The following is a 14113-nucleotide window of genomic DNA, read 5'->3' as shown; positions in this document are numbered from 1 at the left end:
CAGTCCAAAGACATGCAGGTTAGGTTAACTGGTGACTCTAAATTGACCGTAGGTGTGAATGTGAGTGTGAATGGTTGTCTGTGTCTATGTGTCAGCCCTGTGATGACCTGGCGACTTGTCCAGGGTGTACCCCGCCTTTCGCCCGTAGTCAGCTGGGATAGGCTCCAGCTTGCCTGCGACCCTGTAGAACAGGATAAAGCGGCTAGAGATAATGAGATGAGATGTAAGAAAGTGTGCATATAAATGTAGCTCATGTCTCGGGTAATCCAGTCCCTGTCCTGATATCATTTTATATTTCTCCATATCTGTTTATCCCCTCTTCATATCCTAATTCTAATCTTTTATCATTACAGAGATTATCTTTAATTCATATCTCATTCCTAAATGCTTTCTTAATTAATTTAATCCTCGTATACAGCTTATGATCCTTTAGGTCGTCTCATGCTCATGCAGTTCTTGCCATCATGTTTCCTGTAACCTGTGGCTCTTGTTCTGAAAGTGAAATTTCTTTAAATGTCTCATGTTTGAACAGATTTATCAAGATTCTTTTGAGCAACGCTTTCTGGAAGAGACAAATCGGCTGTATGCTGCAGAAGGTCAGAGGCTGATGCAGGAAAGAGAGGTGAAGTACATGTTTACAGTGTCTGTTTTTAGAGATTTATTCTGGATATTTGCACAAATATTTGTCCCGTCTGTATTGTGCAGCACAGAATGGTCAATATGTACAGTGGATATGAAAAGTCCGTACACCCCTGTTAAAACAGCAGGTTTTTGTGAAGTAAAAAGGGAAAAAAAAGTGTCAGATCTTCTCCCACCTTAATGTGAAATTGCAAGGTATAAAAATAAATTGAAAAACAAAGGTGTGGGTGTTTTAGGGGGGAGAAAAACCTGAAAATAAAATGGTTCCATAAGTGTGTACATCCTTTCGAATCAGAATCACTTTTATTGCCAGGTATGTGGACACACACGAGGAATTTGACTCAGGTTTCACTTAGCTCTCATAGTACAAAACAGATAAAAAGCGTATACACAAAACAAGCAAACAGAAAAAAATGGTGCAATAGGTGCAAAGTAAGTCAAGTATGGATATAAAGTGTACAGTGTGCACAGAATTATGGTATGAGTGTGCAGATATTTTACAAGTGATATTACTGATATATGAATCTGGATTTTAGCTGTTCATCACAGAAAGGATTTTCCCTTTTGGTGCAATATGGTGCATAGTGCAAAGATGAAATAGTAAATATTAGTGCTGTCAAGCGATTAAAATATTTAATCGCGATTAATGTCGTGACTGTCAAATGCCGCTTTTCCACTACAAACGCGGCTGAGTCGGGCTGAGCCGTGCCGTGCTGAGTGGGGCTGCTGGAGTTGCATTTCGACTACAACCGCGCTGAACCGTGCTGGCTGGAAGTGGGTGGACACATTGGGTGGAGTTAGCGAAAGTGGGTGGACGTCACGTGATGTCGTTAGGCGGCACAAACAGTGACATCAGTCATCTTTTAAGCGGTAGTCTCGCGACCCGGAGAGTAAACAATAAACATGGAGGACATGGAGTCGTTAGTGTTGCTGGTCTTGGTGCTGTGGCTTGTTGTCACCGACAACGCCAACAGATACTGGCAAGAGCGTATAGATGAGGCGAGGCGCATAAGGCTTCAGAAATTCTCATAATTCTTCTTCTTCCGGGTTTACGGTGTTTACAGATCCCAGCGTGCTTGCGGGGCGTGTGTGGGCATGTGAGGACACGCCTCCTCACCAATCAGTGCACAGGGGAGTGTCTCCTCACGCCCCTAGCCTCACTTGGCTCGGTTTGGCTCGCTTCAGCCCCACTCCAAAACCGTGCGAGTTTTGGGTGCTAAGCAGGGCTGAAACGAGCTGAGTCGTGCTGTTCTGAGGTAGTCGAAACGCGAGCCGTGTCGGGCTGAAGTGAGCTGAAGCGAGCTGAAAAAGGGTAGTGGAAAAGGGCCAATAGTTAACTCGCGATTAATCGCAATTTAATCGCACATTTTTGTCACATGAAAAACCATTGTAATTCTCTTATCAGCATAAAAAAGTGAATGGGCTTGCTTTGTACCAATGGTTTTTTTAATTTTTTTTATTGCAGAGCATAACGCGTCTTGTCACAGCCACTGACATCCATAACTTCCATATTAGATGAGAAAACCAAGGGATGAAAAATAAAGTGCATATCACTGTGAAAATAAAAAAAGTTTTATTTTACTCTTCATTAGTTTCTTTTGAAAAGAAGTATTTGCCATAAAAGAAGAAAAAAACAGTTAACAAAAATAAAAACATTCATCATACGTTCAAAAACGTTCATCATAGTGTGGCGCTGTATTATCTAATTCTCACTGCTTATAACTCTACACCTCCCCGGTGGAGATGAGCTGGGAAACTGAAGACTGAAGGAACAGTATTTTTCCAGTCTCACCTGTGAAAGGTAATCCCATGTGATCTCGTTTGGACAGTAAACCTGTTGGTACAGTTAAACGCAGCACATGAATGAGGCATCTTTATTCTCCACTTTGCCCCATCCAATATGGCGGCGAGGATGTTTATATGTCTGTGCCTTTCTCCATCACTCACACGTACTCTTATTGAAGCAGCGCGCGACAAGCCTCAACAGGAACTACGGGTGACTCGCAGGGCCAAATTAGAATTTGCGTTAATGGCACTATTTTTTAAAATCGTGTTAAATTGAGATCGCGTTAACGCGTTATCGCGTTAACTTTGACTGCACTAGTAAATATAAATAAGTATAAATATGAGTAACAGTGAGCACAGAATGACAATATGAGTGTGCAGATGTATTGCAAGTGATATTACTGATATATGAATCTGGATTTTAGCTGTTCATCACAGAGACAGCCTGAGGGGGGGAAAAACTGTTCTTGTGTCTGGTTGTTTTTGCTTACAGTGATCTATATCGCCTCCCTGAGGGGAGAAGATTAAACAGATTGTGACCAGGGTGTGATGGGTCCGCAGAGATGTTTCCTGACTCTGGACAGGTACAGGTCTTGGATGGAGGGCAGGTTGACACTGATTATTTTCTGTGCAGACCTTATTGTCCATTGCAGTCTGTTCTTGTCCTGCTTGGTGACCGATCCAAACCAAACAGTGATGGAACAGCAAAGAACAGACTGAATGATGGCAGAGTAGAATTGTGTCAGCAGCTCCTTAGACAGATTGAGCTTCCTGAGCTGGCGCAGAAAGTGCAACCTCTGCTGGGCCTTTTTGATGATGGTGACTGTGTTGGTCTCCCACTTCAGGTCCCGGGAGATTGTGGAGCCCAGAAACCTGAAGGTTTCAACAGCAGTCACAGTGTTGATGGTGATGGGCAGCAGAGTGGGGGGGATCCTCCTAAAGTCCACTGTCATCTCCACAGTTTTGAGCGTGTTCAGTTCCAGATTGTTCTGACCGCACCATATGTTTTACAAAATTCAATGTTGCCATCAATCTGGTATGTATCTCAGGAAACCAAACAAGGAAATAAAGCTTGGTAACGTGTCAGCAATGCAACTCAGTACTTTGCAAAGTGCGTGCGGTTTCACATTTTTTTTTTTTAATATAGCCGCGCTGATTGCACCTTACTCCTGTGCAGGTGTGAGTTGTTTACAGCGCATACGTGAGCGTCCGCTTGGCGCACGCCCAGGAGTCTATCTGATGAACGTGGCAAGGCACGCAGGTGTGACACACTTGCATGAAATTAGTACAAAAATTAATGTAGATATAAATATCTTATGCCAAATTATTACAGCATGTTACAAAAAAGAAAAAATCCGAGTCCTCGTCTCCAATTTACAAGTCTAAATCAAGTCATGAGTCCTTAAAATGCATATCCACAATGTTTATTGTTAAAAGCGCTGTACAAATAAACTTGATTTGATTTGATATCCTGGACCAATTTCGTTTTTTTTTTTTTTTTAATATGAAAGTATGTCCCTTTACACACTCATCCAGAAGGGTAATTTTGCACAAGGCCATCTGTCTACAGCAGAAAAAAATAAAATAACAAAATGCATCTGGAAACCTCCCAAGGGAGTCTGGAGCCGGATTCGTGATGTTACCTGTGGAAGCGCCAGCAGGCTGAGAGAGCTTGCACAGTTTCAGTGCACAGCCTGTGTAGACCAAGCGCTCCCATTTCTCTCTCGCTGTCCGGTCTTTTGGAAAACGATGAGTACTAATCCCATCATGATTGGTGTTGCTACACCCTCCTACGATACATACTGTATGTTAACCATTTTAATAATTACGCGATAACGTTGAAGAAATTTGCAGAAAACCACCAAGTCATTTTCTCATAAACCAGCGCTGACGTAGGATTCAGAAGGAGGCGTCCCGCACGTGATGTCACACAGATCGTTTGCCGGGAAATCCAAATGCCAAGTTTTTTCAGAGGCAGACCAATTCGCCTCAAACGGCTTGATTTCAACTGAATTTTTCTGGTATTGCGCAAGGTAAAAAAATGCACAAAATGCAAAATGTGACACATATTTGACCAAAGTTTAATATAAAATCGGAGAATTACACTGATCTTGCTCCTGAATTTACCCGTGATATGCCCTTTAAAATTAGGGCATGAGGTGGACTTGAGTACTACAAGCCTGGCTGCCACCACCATGCTTCACCTTTTGGTATAGTGTTCTTTTGGTAATTTTTATTTATTTATTTTTATTTTTTTTGGGGTGCGTGCGCAAACAAACCTTTTGGAATTATTATACCTTTTGGTTTTCATCAGACCATAACACATTTCGACACATGGTTTTGGGGTGATTTAGTTAGGCTTCTTTCAAGCCACCCTATTCCATAGCCCAGGCGTGTGAAGAATGCGAGAGGTTATTGTTACATGCAGAGATCAGTACTTGTCAGATATTCCTGCAGCTCCTGTAATGTAGGCCTCCTAGCAGACTCCCTGGTAAGTTGTTCTGTTGTCCTTTTGTAAATTTTGGAGGAACATCCTGTTCTTGGTGAGATCACTGTAGGGCCTCATTTTTTCAACTTGTTGATGATGGGCTTTATGGTGTTCCATGGGTACAGCTCATGATTTGGAAATTATTTTGTACCCCTCTGATCTGATATCTTTTCAACAACTGTGATAACATACAGGCTTTGTAAGCTCTTTGTGGACCATGGCTTCAGCAGTCAGATGAAACCAAGATGATGTCAAGAATTTAAGATGGCGCCACGGACGGTTTCCTCGGTACTTCGCTCTCTCGCACTTTCTACATTTTTGTGTATTTGTTGTGTTTCTTGCGCTTCTTCTCTGGTCACATACTCCAGAGAAGAACTCATAAACATTGGAATAACCACCAGTAAAGTTTTTTCATCGATCTGGAAAGTTTTCCAGAGCTACATGTTGGAGGAGCAGCAGCTCTCTGTGGTCTCCGCCGAGGTCGCCGGAGACACCAGGGGAATCGAGCCGGCGCGCTCGTCAGGCTAAGGCAGTGGGAGTTTCGCACTGCGCTCCCGTCTATTCACCTGGCTAGCGTCCGCTCTCTGGCCAACAAGATGGACGAACTGCTGCTCCTCAACTCAATTAACACGGATTTTAACAGATCTGCTGCCTTGTGCTTCACCAAAACCTGGCTCAGTGAGCACATCCCGGACACTTCTCTCCACCTGCCTGGATTTCACCTGCACCGAGCGGACCGCGAAACGGAGCTCACGGGGAAAACGAGGGGAGGCGGAGTCTGCTTTTACATTAACAAAGGTTGGTGTACTGATGTCACGGTTCTAAACAAATCATACAGTCCTCATCTGAAGTCATTATTCATAAACTGCAAACTGTTTTATGCTCTGCGAGAGTTTTCCTAGTTTATTCTGGTTGGAGTCTACATCCCTCCTCAGGCTTGTGTTACTGAGGCATTACAACACCTGGCTGACCAGATAAACAATGTGGAGAAAAAACACCCGGATTCTTTGCTCATTGTTTTGGGGGACTTTAACAGAGCAAACCTCAGCCACGAACTGCCAAAATATAAACAGCACATTAAGTGTCCCACCAGGGACACTAACACTCTGGACCATTGTTACACTGTTTTAAAGGACTCCTACCACTCTGTCCCCCGTGCAGCCTTGGGACTATCTGATCACTGCATTGTTCATCTTATCCCGACCTACAGGGAGAAGCTGAAATCTGCCAAGCCTGTAGTCAAGATGGTGAGGAGATGGTCCGATGAGGCCAAAGTGGAACTACAAGCATGCTTTGACTGCACTGATTGGAGTGTTTTTGAGGCTGCAGCTTCAGACCTGCATGAACTGACTGATACTGTGACCTCTTGCATCAGTTTTTGTGAGGATGTGTGTGTGCCCACCAAGACCTTCCGCACATACAACAACAACAACCAACCCTGGTTCACTGCAAAACTCAGGCAGCTTTGCCAGGCCAAGGAGGAGGCCTACAAAAGTGGGGAGAGAGTCCTGTACAAACAGGCCAGAAACACACTCAGTGCGTTTACATGCACATAGAGAAGATCGAATTTCTGCCGTAGCTCGACTGAAATCGAAGTTCTAAATGCCGTGGAAACACCTTAGCTCGGCTGAAATCGAACCGAACTGGATTTCTCGTAATCGAGCTACGCGACCTAGATTATGCGATTGTAGCCGAGCTACTTAGTGCATGTAAACCCTATCGAGCTACGTAGTCGAGCTACTTACTTCAGCACTGCCCCTTCCGGAAGTGACGAGTGATGAGACAACAAGCGGGAAACACAACAGCCTCGGTCGGCATGACAGCAGTAGTAGAAACATGCACTTCTGGAGCAATGAGGAGATAGAGTTCATGCTCATTCAGCTTAAGGAGTTGAATTTTTTATATATATATATATATATATATATATATATATATATATATATATATATCGATGTTGCTATCCTCGTCGTCGTTCTTCTTGTGAACACGGAACTGATAACTTTGTTTATACTCTTGAATAGCTCTTCTTCATGACGACAACCGGAAGTGTACCAACACGATGGGGCATGTAGCACCACCTGTGGCTCGGGTGCACAATGTACCTCACACAATAGCTCGATTTCCTTGTGTGCATGTAGGATTGGATTTCTCTGGCACCCCTGCTGGGACCCTTAGCTCGATTACCGACAGTAGCTCGATTTGGATGTGCATGTAAACGCACTGAGTGACGAAAGAAGTGAAAGCAGCTAAGAGGAGCTATGCTGAAAGGATCAAAAACAGCCTTTCGGCCAACAATCTGGCGTCAGTGTGGAGAGGCCTGAAGAATATCACCAGCTACAGGAGACCATCCCCCAACACTGCAATGAACCATCAACTGGCTGATGAGTTGAATGTGTTCTACTGCAGATTTGACAAATTCACACCTCACCCCTCAGACATTTAAAGACCCATTTACACCCCCTGCTATTCTGCCTCCTCTCGCCTCTGACCCCACACCAGCACTCAAGATCTGTGAAGAGGATGTTTGTCAGCTTTTTTGCAGACAGAAGATCAGGAAGGCACCCGGCCCAGACGGTGTGTCACCCTCCTGTCTGAAGGTCTGTGCTGATCAGCTGGCCCCCATCTTCACCCAGATCTTCAGTAGATCCCCGGAGCTGTGTGAAGTCCCCTCATGCTTCAAACGCTCCACAATAATCCCGGTTCCCAAGAAAACCACCATCACAGGACTGAATGACTACAGGCCTGTAGCCCTCACATCTGTAGTCATTAAGTCCTTCGAGAGACTGGTGTTGTCACACCTGAAGGACATCACAGACCCCCTGCTGGACCCCCTGCAGTTTGCCTACCGAGCAAACAGGTCAGCGGATGATGCAATCAATGTGGGACTGCACTACATCCTGCAACACCTTGACGCTGCAGGGATGTACGCCAGGATCCTGTTCGTAGACCTCAGTTCGGTGTTCAACACCATCGTTCCAGACATTCTCCACACCAAGCTCACCCAGCTCACTGTGCCCTCCTCCACCTGTCAGTGTATTATAAACTTCTTGACTGACAGGAAGCAGCAGGTGAGGCTGGGGAGCATCACATCCAGCACCCGGACTATCAGCACTATCACACCCCCCAGGGGTGTGCTCTCCCCACTGCTGTTCTCCATTTACACCAATGACTGCACCTCAAGAGACCCATCTGTTAAACTCCTGAAATTTGCAGACGACACAACGGTCATCGGCCTCATCCAAGACGGTGACGAGTCTGCATACAGACGGGAGGTTGAACGGCTGGTCTGTTGGTGCGGTCAGAACAATCTGGAGCTGAACACGCTCAAAACTGTGGAGATGACAGTGGACTTTAGGAGGAGCCCCCCCCACCCTGCCGCCCATCACCATCAACACTGTGACTGCTGTTGAAACCTTCAGGTTTCTGGGCTCCACAATCTCCCGGGACCTGAAGTGGGAGACCAACACAGTCACCATCATCAAAAAGGCCCAGCAGAGGTTGTACTTTTCTGTGCCAGCTCAGGAAGCTCAATCTGTCTAAGGAGCTGCTGACACAATTCTACTCTGCCATCATTCAGTCTGTTCTCTGCTCTTCCATCACTGTTTGGTTTGGATCGGTCACCAGGCAGGACAAGAACAGACTGCAACGGACAATAAGGTCTGCAGAGAAAATTATTGGTGTCAGCCTGCCCTCCATCCAAGACCTGTATCTTTCCAGAGTCAGGAAACGGGCAGGTAACATCTCTGCAGACCCATCACACCCTGGTCACAAATTGTTTAAACTTCTCCCCTCTGGGAGACGCTACAGAACACTACGCAAAAACAACCAGACACAAGAACAGTTTTTTTTTTGTTTGTTTGTTTTTTCCCCTCAGGCTGTCTCTGTGATGAACAGCTAAAACTGGACTCAAATATCAGTAACATTAGCTGTGAAATATCTGCACACTCATATGGTCATTCTGTGCACACTGTATATTTATATTTACTAAATTATCTTTGCACTATGCATCATTTTGGACCAAAAGATTCTACATGTACATAGCTTTTTTGTTTTTTGTCTACACTTTTTTTTTTTAATCTGTTTGTACTTAGAGACCTAAGTGAAACCGGAGTCAAATTCCTTGTGTTCACATACCTGGCAATAAAAGTGATTCTGAAAATCCTACAGAAACAAATGCTGTATATTTTTGAGGTTAATCAGAATAGTTTTATCGATGACAGCTGTATGATTGTTTAATTCAGAACGTAGCCATGTCTCCAATTGTAAAAGGGTGTATACACGTGCAATTACTGTAGCGTTTTTATTTTTCGCTGAAGTGTTTTGATTTTTCACTTAATTTGTATACTTTGAAATTTCACATTGAGGGTGGAAAAAGGTTTGACATGATTTAATTCTAGTTTAACTTTTTTTTTTTTGCAAAAAAAAAAACCTTCCATTTTAACAAGTGTGTAGACATTTTTATTTTTTTAAATATCCAGTTGACAAAGTTTTTAGTAAAGCTAAACCAAATGAAGGGTGAGGATGAAGACTGAAAGACAAGTAGAAATTATTTTGACTCAATTTTATGCCAGTATAATATTGAAAATAAATAATAAGTGGGCGTGAAATCGTCTGTTATCTAAAGCATTTATTTATGGCTATGAACAGACAGGCAGAGACAGGCCCATCCTCCGGTTATACAGTGCCATTTCTTTTGTCATGATTGAATTGGTTAGTTTTATTTGTCCTAATTTATGGGATTGTAGTCCGGGAGCCATGGGGTCGGACCCAGAATTTTTGGTTAAAGTTTTTTTTTTTGCTTTATCTTATAGATTTGAGGTAGCTCTTCAAGATTTAAGAGGGTACCCGGTGATATCCCTTGGGCAATTTAATATATTAACCCTTTAATGCCCTATATGCCCAAATAATGGAAGAAAATACAAAAAAAATAATATCAGTGTAAATACTGATATTAAATGCACCAAGTTGGCTGTATCTGATAGGTATTCACATTTTTCTCTATATTTGTCATTCAAATACATCAAATGTGGATTAATTAACCCTTTCATAACTTTTCCAAATTAGCGATTTTTATACAAGTATTACATAAACTCTACAGTTAATACAAAATAATGATCAATATCTATGTAAGAACTATACAGCATGCAAAAGAACTATATACAGCATGCACACACACACTAATGACCAATAACTATGTAAAAGAACTATATACAGCATGCATACACTCACACCAATGATCCACTATGTAAACGAACTATATACAGCATGCATACACTCACACCAGTGATCCACTATGTAAACGAACTATATACAGCATGTATACACTCACACCAGTGATCCACTATGTAAAAGAACTACAGCATGCAATAGAACTATATACAGCATGCATACACTCACACCAGTGATCCACTATGTAAAAGAACTACTGTATATACAGCATGAAATAGAAATATATACAGCATGCATATACATTCACACCAGTGATCCACTATGTAAAAGAACTATATACAGCATGCAATAGAACTATATACAGCATGCATATACACTCACACCAGTGATCCACTATGTAAAACTACAGTATGCAATATATCAAGCATGCAAAATGGCATATACAGCATGCGCGCACACACACACACACAAGAATAGCAAAAGATACTGATTTTCAATTAACCAAATTGGCTGTACAGTATTCACGCTTTACTGTCATTCAAATTAGTCAAACGTGTAATTGACCCTTTCATAAATTTGCAAAATTAACAATTTTGATACAAGAACTACAGTACATAAAGCATGTACGTGCATGCATGCATGCACACGCACACATACACATGCACACACACTAATGAGCAATAATTATGTAAAATAATTACATACAGGGGCGGCACGGTGGTGTAGTGGTTAGCGCTGTCGCCTCACAGCAAGAAGGTCCTGGGTTCGAGCCCCGGGGCTGGCGAGGGCCTTTCTGTGTGGAGTTTGCATGTTCTCCCCGTGTCCGCGTGGGTTTCCTCCGGGTGCTCCGGTTTCCCCCACAGTCCAAAGACATGCAGGTTAGGTTAACTGGTGACTCTAAATTGACCGTAGGTGTGAATGTGAGTGTGAATGGTTGTCTGTGTCTATGTGTCAGCCCTGTGATGACCTGGCGACTTGTCCAGGGTGTACCCCGCCTTTCGCCCGTAGTCAGCTGGGATAGGCTCCAGCTTGCCTGCGACCCTGTAGAAGGATAAAGCGGCTAGAGATAATGAGATGAGATGAATTACATACAGTATGCAAACACGCACACAAAACACAAAAACTATTTAAGGAAAGAACTAAGAGTTCAGATGAAAAAAAAAACCCTCTAAACCCTTTGCCATTGCTTAGTGTCTGTAAAAATATGCTTATGTACTGGATGCCAGCTAGTACAGAGGAGAATGTTAAGTAAACCTTACTCCCCAACGTTTTAAAAGTCGTGCTAGTCAGTGGAAGAGCAGTGTGGTTTGGAGTGGGGGTGAATCGGGGACAATGCCCTGAATTTTACTAGGGAACCAGGAACATTACTATTTCAACAGTCAATATCGTAAAAATAAGCAATCTATTAGCTTAATGTATTAGCTTAAGGAAACCTTACTGCCCAACGTTTTAAAAGTCATGCTAGTCAGTGGACTGGCTAGTGCACATGACTCTCAGTCCACAAGCAGTGTGGTTTGGAGTGGGGGTGAGGGTAAGGTTAACAGACTTTTGAGATGATAATCGGGGACAATGCCCTGAATTTTACTAGGGAACCAGGGACATTACTATTTCAACAGTCAATATCGTTAAAATAAGCAATCTATTAGCTTAATGTATTAGCTTAAAAAAATCAGTGGCTAGCATTTACTAGGTGAGAGTTGGGTGTGCTAGCCAGTGTTGTGAAACTATGGGTCTAGTTCACTGGTGAGCAGTGAGTACATGTCACTGCTCTTTCATGATTACAGTCAAATAGTTTCTCTGCTTAGCTTATGCGTGCTGTGATCTTTTGGGGGCAGTGTGATTGACAGAGTTAGCAAGATAGCTACACAAGTTGGCTTGAATTAGCTAATTGTGTCCCTCATATGCCCCTGCAGAAGTAAACACAAGGATGACAATGGAGTGTATGCCTAATAATTTAAGGCTCGCATTAACAACCAAAGTAATAGAGTAATAAAGGGCTTTTTGGTATAAGCCCCGCCCCCAATTGCATGGCCACACCCCCAACCATGGCTGGAACCCCACCCCCAGGCCTTAAACTCATCCTATTATGTTAACAAACACAAAAATAAGTATGATATATAGACTTTGGTGAACATAAAGTGAAGAATGCCAAAATGTCAGAATTTAGGCTATGACTGCAGCACATCCAGCAATAAAGGGCCAATATCCGGAATTGCCCAAGGGATATCACCGGGCACCCTCTCTTATCTTAATGAGTAGACCTTGGACAACAACAAACAGCAAAAAAAAAAACTTTAACCGACGAAGCCAGGTTCAGCCAAATTTGGGCCTTTGGCTCCCGGACTATTGGGTTTACTTGCTTTCTTTATTTTTCATAATTAATGCAAATAACATAATCACTTGTTTTCACACACACTTCTTGATGGTACTCTTACTCCTTGACTTAGTGAACTAACATGAGGATGTATTTTGTGAGACTACAAATCACTTCTGTAAGTTGCTATGGATAAAGACATCTGCTAAATGCTGTAAATGAAATAAAAATAAGTCTTTTAAACTTGACCGTATGTTCCAGATTTAAAAGGGGAATAATCCATACAAAAGACGATGAAGTTGAGGGGTAGATTTAGTTAGGCTGCTTATGCTTAAATTTACACACACTCTGGATGAATAGAATACAAACCTTTTTTTTCCTAAGGGATTTTCATGAATACTTAATTTGTCTAAACACTCAGGAATGATTGAGGAATAAATCTGTTTGTGTCCAGCTTGATAAATGAGGCTCCTTGTCAGTCAAGTGGCATTTTGGATTTATCGTAAATCAAAATGGCAACTATAAATAAAGGATTTTTTTTCTCCTGAAGGTGCCGGAGTATCTTCATCATGTAAACAAACGATTGGAAGAGGAAGCAGACAGGGTCATCACATACTTGGACCAGAGCACACAGTAATGCTTAGTCATAATCAGCCCTCAGAAAATGGAATTGTATGATGGATATTGGAAATGTGACTGACTTTTCTTTGTGATCTGTCTTAGAAAACCCCTCATTGCCACTGTGGAGAAGCAATTACTTGGTGAACATCTGACCTCAACACTTCAGAAAGGTAATAGCCTGGAAAAGAACTCATTTTTGCTTCAACCTTTTTAATAGAGAAACGGTTAAAAAAATTTTTGCCAAATGTTTGTCATGGTGTGCTAGGGTTGAATCATCTGCTGGATGAGAACCGTATCCAGGATTTGTCTTTGCTTTATCAGCTGTTCAGTCGGGTCCGAGGAGGAGTGCAGGTCCTTCTGCAGCACTGGATTGAGTATATCAAGGTAAACTGGAAGGTTATGAATGTTGATTGAGCTTCAATTAAAGGTAGACTGACTTTCAGATTTTTCAGGTTTAGGTCATAAAAAGAATTTTCCCTGACACCCGATTATTTTCATTTAGTGGACCGAAAGCTACTGAATTCGAATCACAGACTTCTAATTTTATTAGTTTTTTTTTTAATAGAACAATTAATGAATTTAGGGCCACATGGCCCTAAATTCTCCGCTATTATTTCTTGCTTCACCATGACATCATGCATCACGTGGTGGGTTTTCCCCATTCGGGCAAGGCATTGTGGGATACAAATTTTGAAACAGGAGAGGAAAATGGAGGACGTGAATGAAACGTGAAAGACCGACTACAGTAACAGAAAGCGAGAAGAAAAGACGTTATGTTGCGAAGGAAAGGAAACGCAGGACCAAACTAATAAATATCGGCGGTCAGCGAGCACCTCGGTGTGATCAGCTGTTCGTTTAGCGACAGAACGATGTAACTGTCAGTGCACGGTCAAAGGTAAACCTGTAGACGACAGTAATGCAACACTGGATGCCAGCTGCCGTAACACCCAAAAGACGACGACAAAAGGTAAACATGCGCATGTGCACACTGGACTTCCCCATCTGCTTGACTGCGTGAAGCGAGCACATTATTTGCTAGGGAATCCCCTCAAATTAAATAACTTCCCAGCCACAGAATGGCCTGGGGTGTTGGGGTT

General features: G+C 42.6%; 1 protein-coding gene across 1 annotated transcript in view; it reads left to right on the top strand.

Annotated features, from left to right (window-relative positions):
• cul4b (cullin 4B) overlaps positions 1-14113 on the top strand; it is a 40355-nt gene that overhangs the window by 13532 nt on the left and 12710 nt on the right. The window contains exons 7-10 of the mRNA XM_060927704.1: positions 533-622; positions 12946-13028; positions 13119-13186; positions 13282-13400. Of these exons, the coding sequence (XP_060783687.1) occupies positions 533-622; positions 12946-13028; positions 13119-13186; positions 13282-13400 (360 nt within the window). The remainder of the gene's footprint in view (positions 1-532; positions 623-12945; positions 13029-13118; positions 13187-13281; positions 13401-14113) is intronic.

Source organism: Neoarius graeffei, chromosome 8 (genome assembly GCF_027579695.1).
Source record: "Neoarius graeffei isolate fNeoGra1 chromosome 8, fNeoGra1.pri, whole genome shotgun sequence".
NCBI classification, from domain to species: Eukaryota; Metazoa; Chordata; class Actinopteri; order Siluriformes; family Ariidae; genus Neoarius; species Neoarius graeffei.
This window is presented reverse-complemented; position numbering and strand designations above follow the sequence as displayed.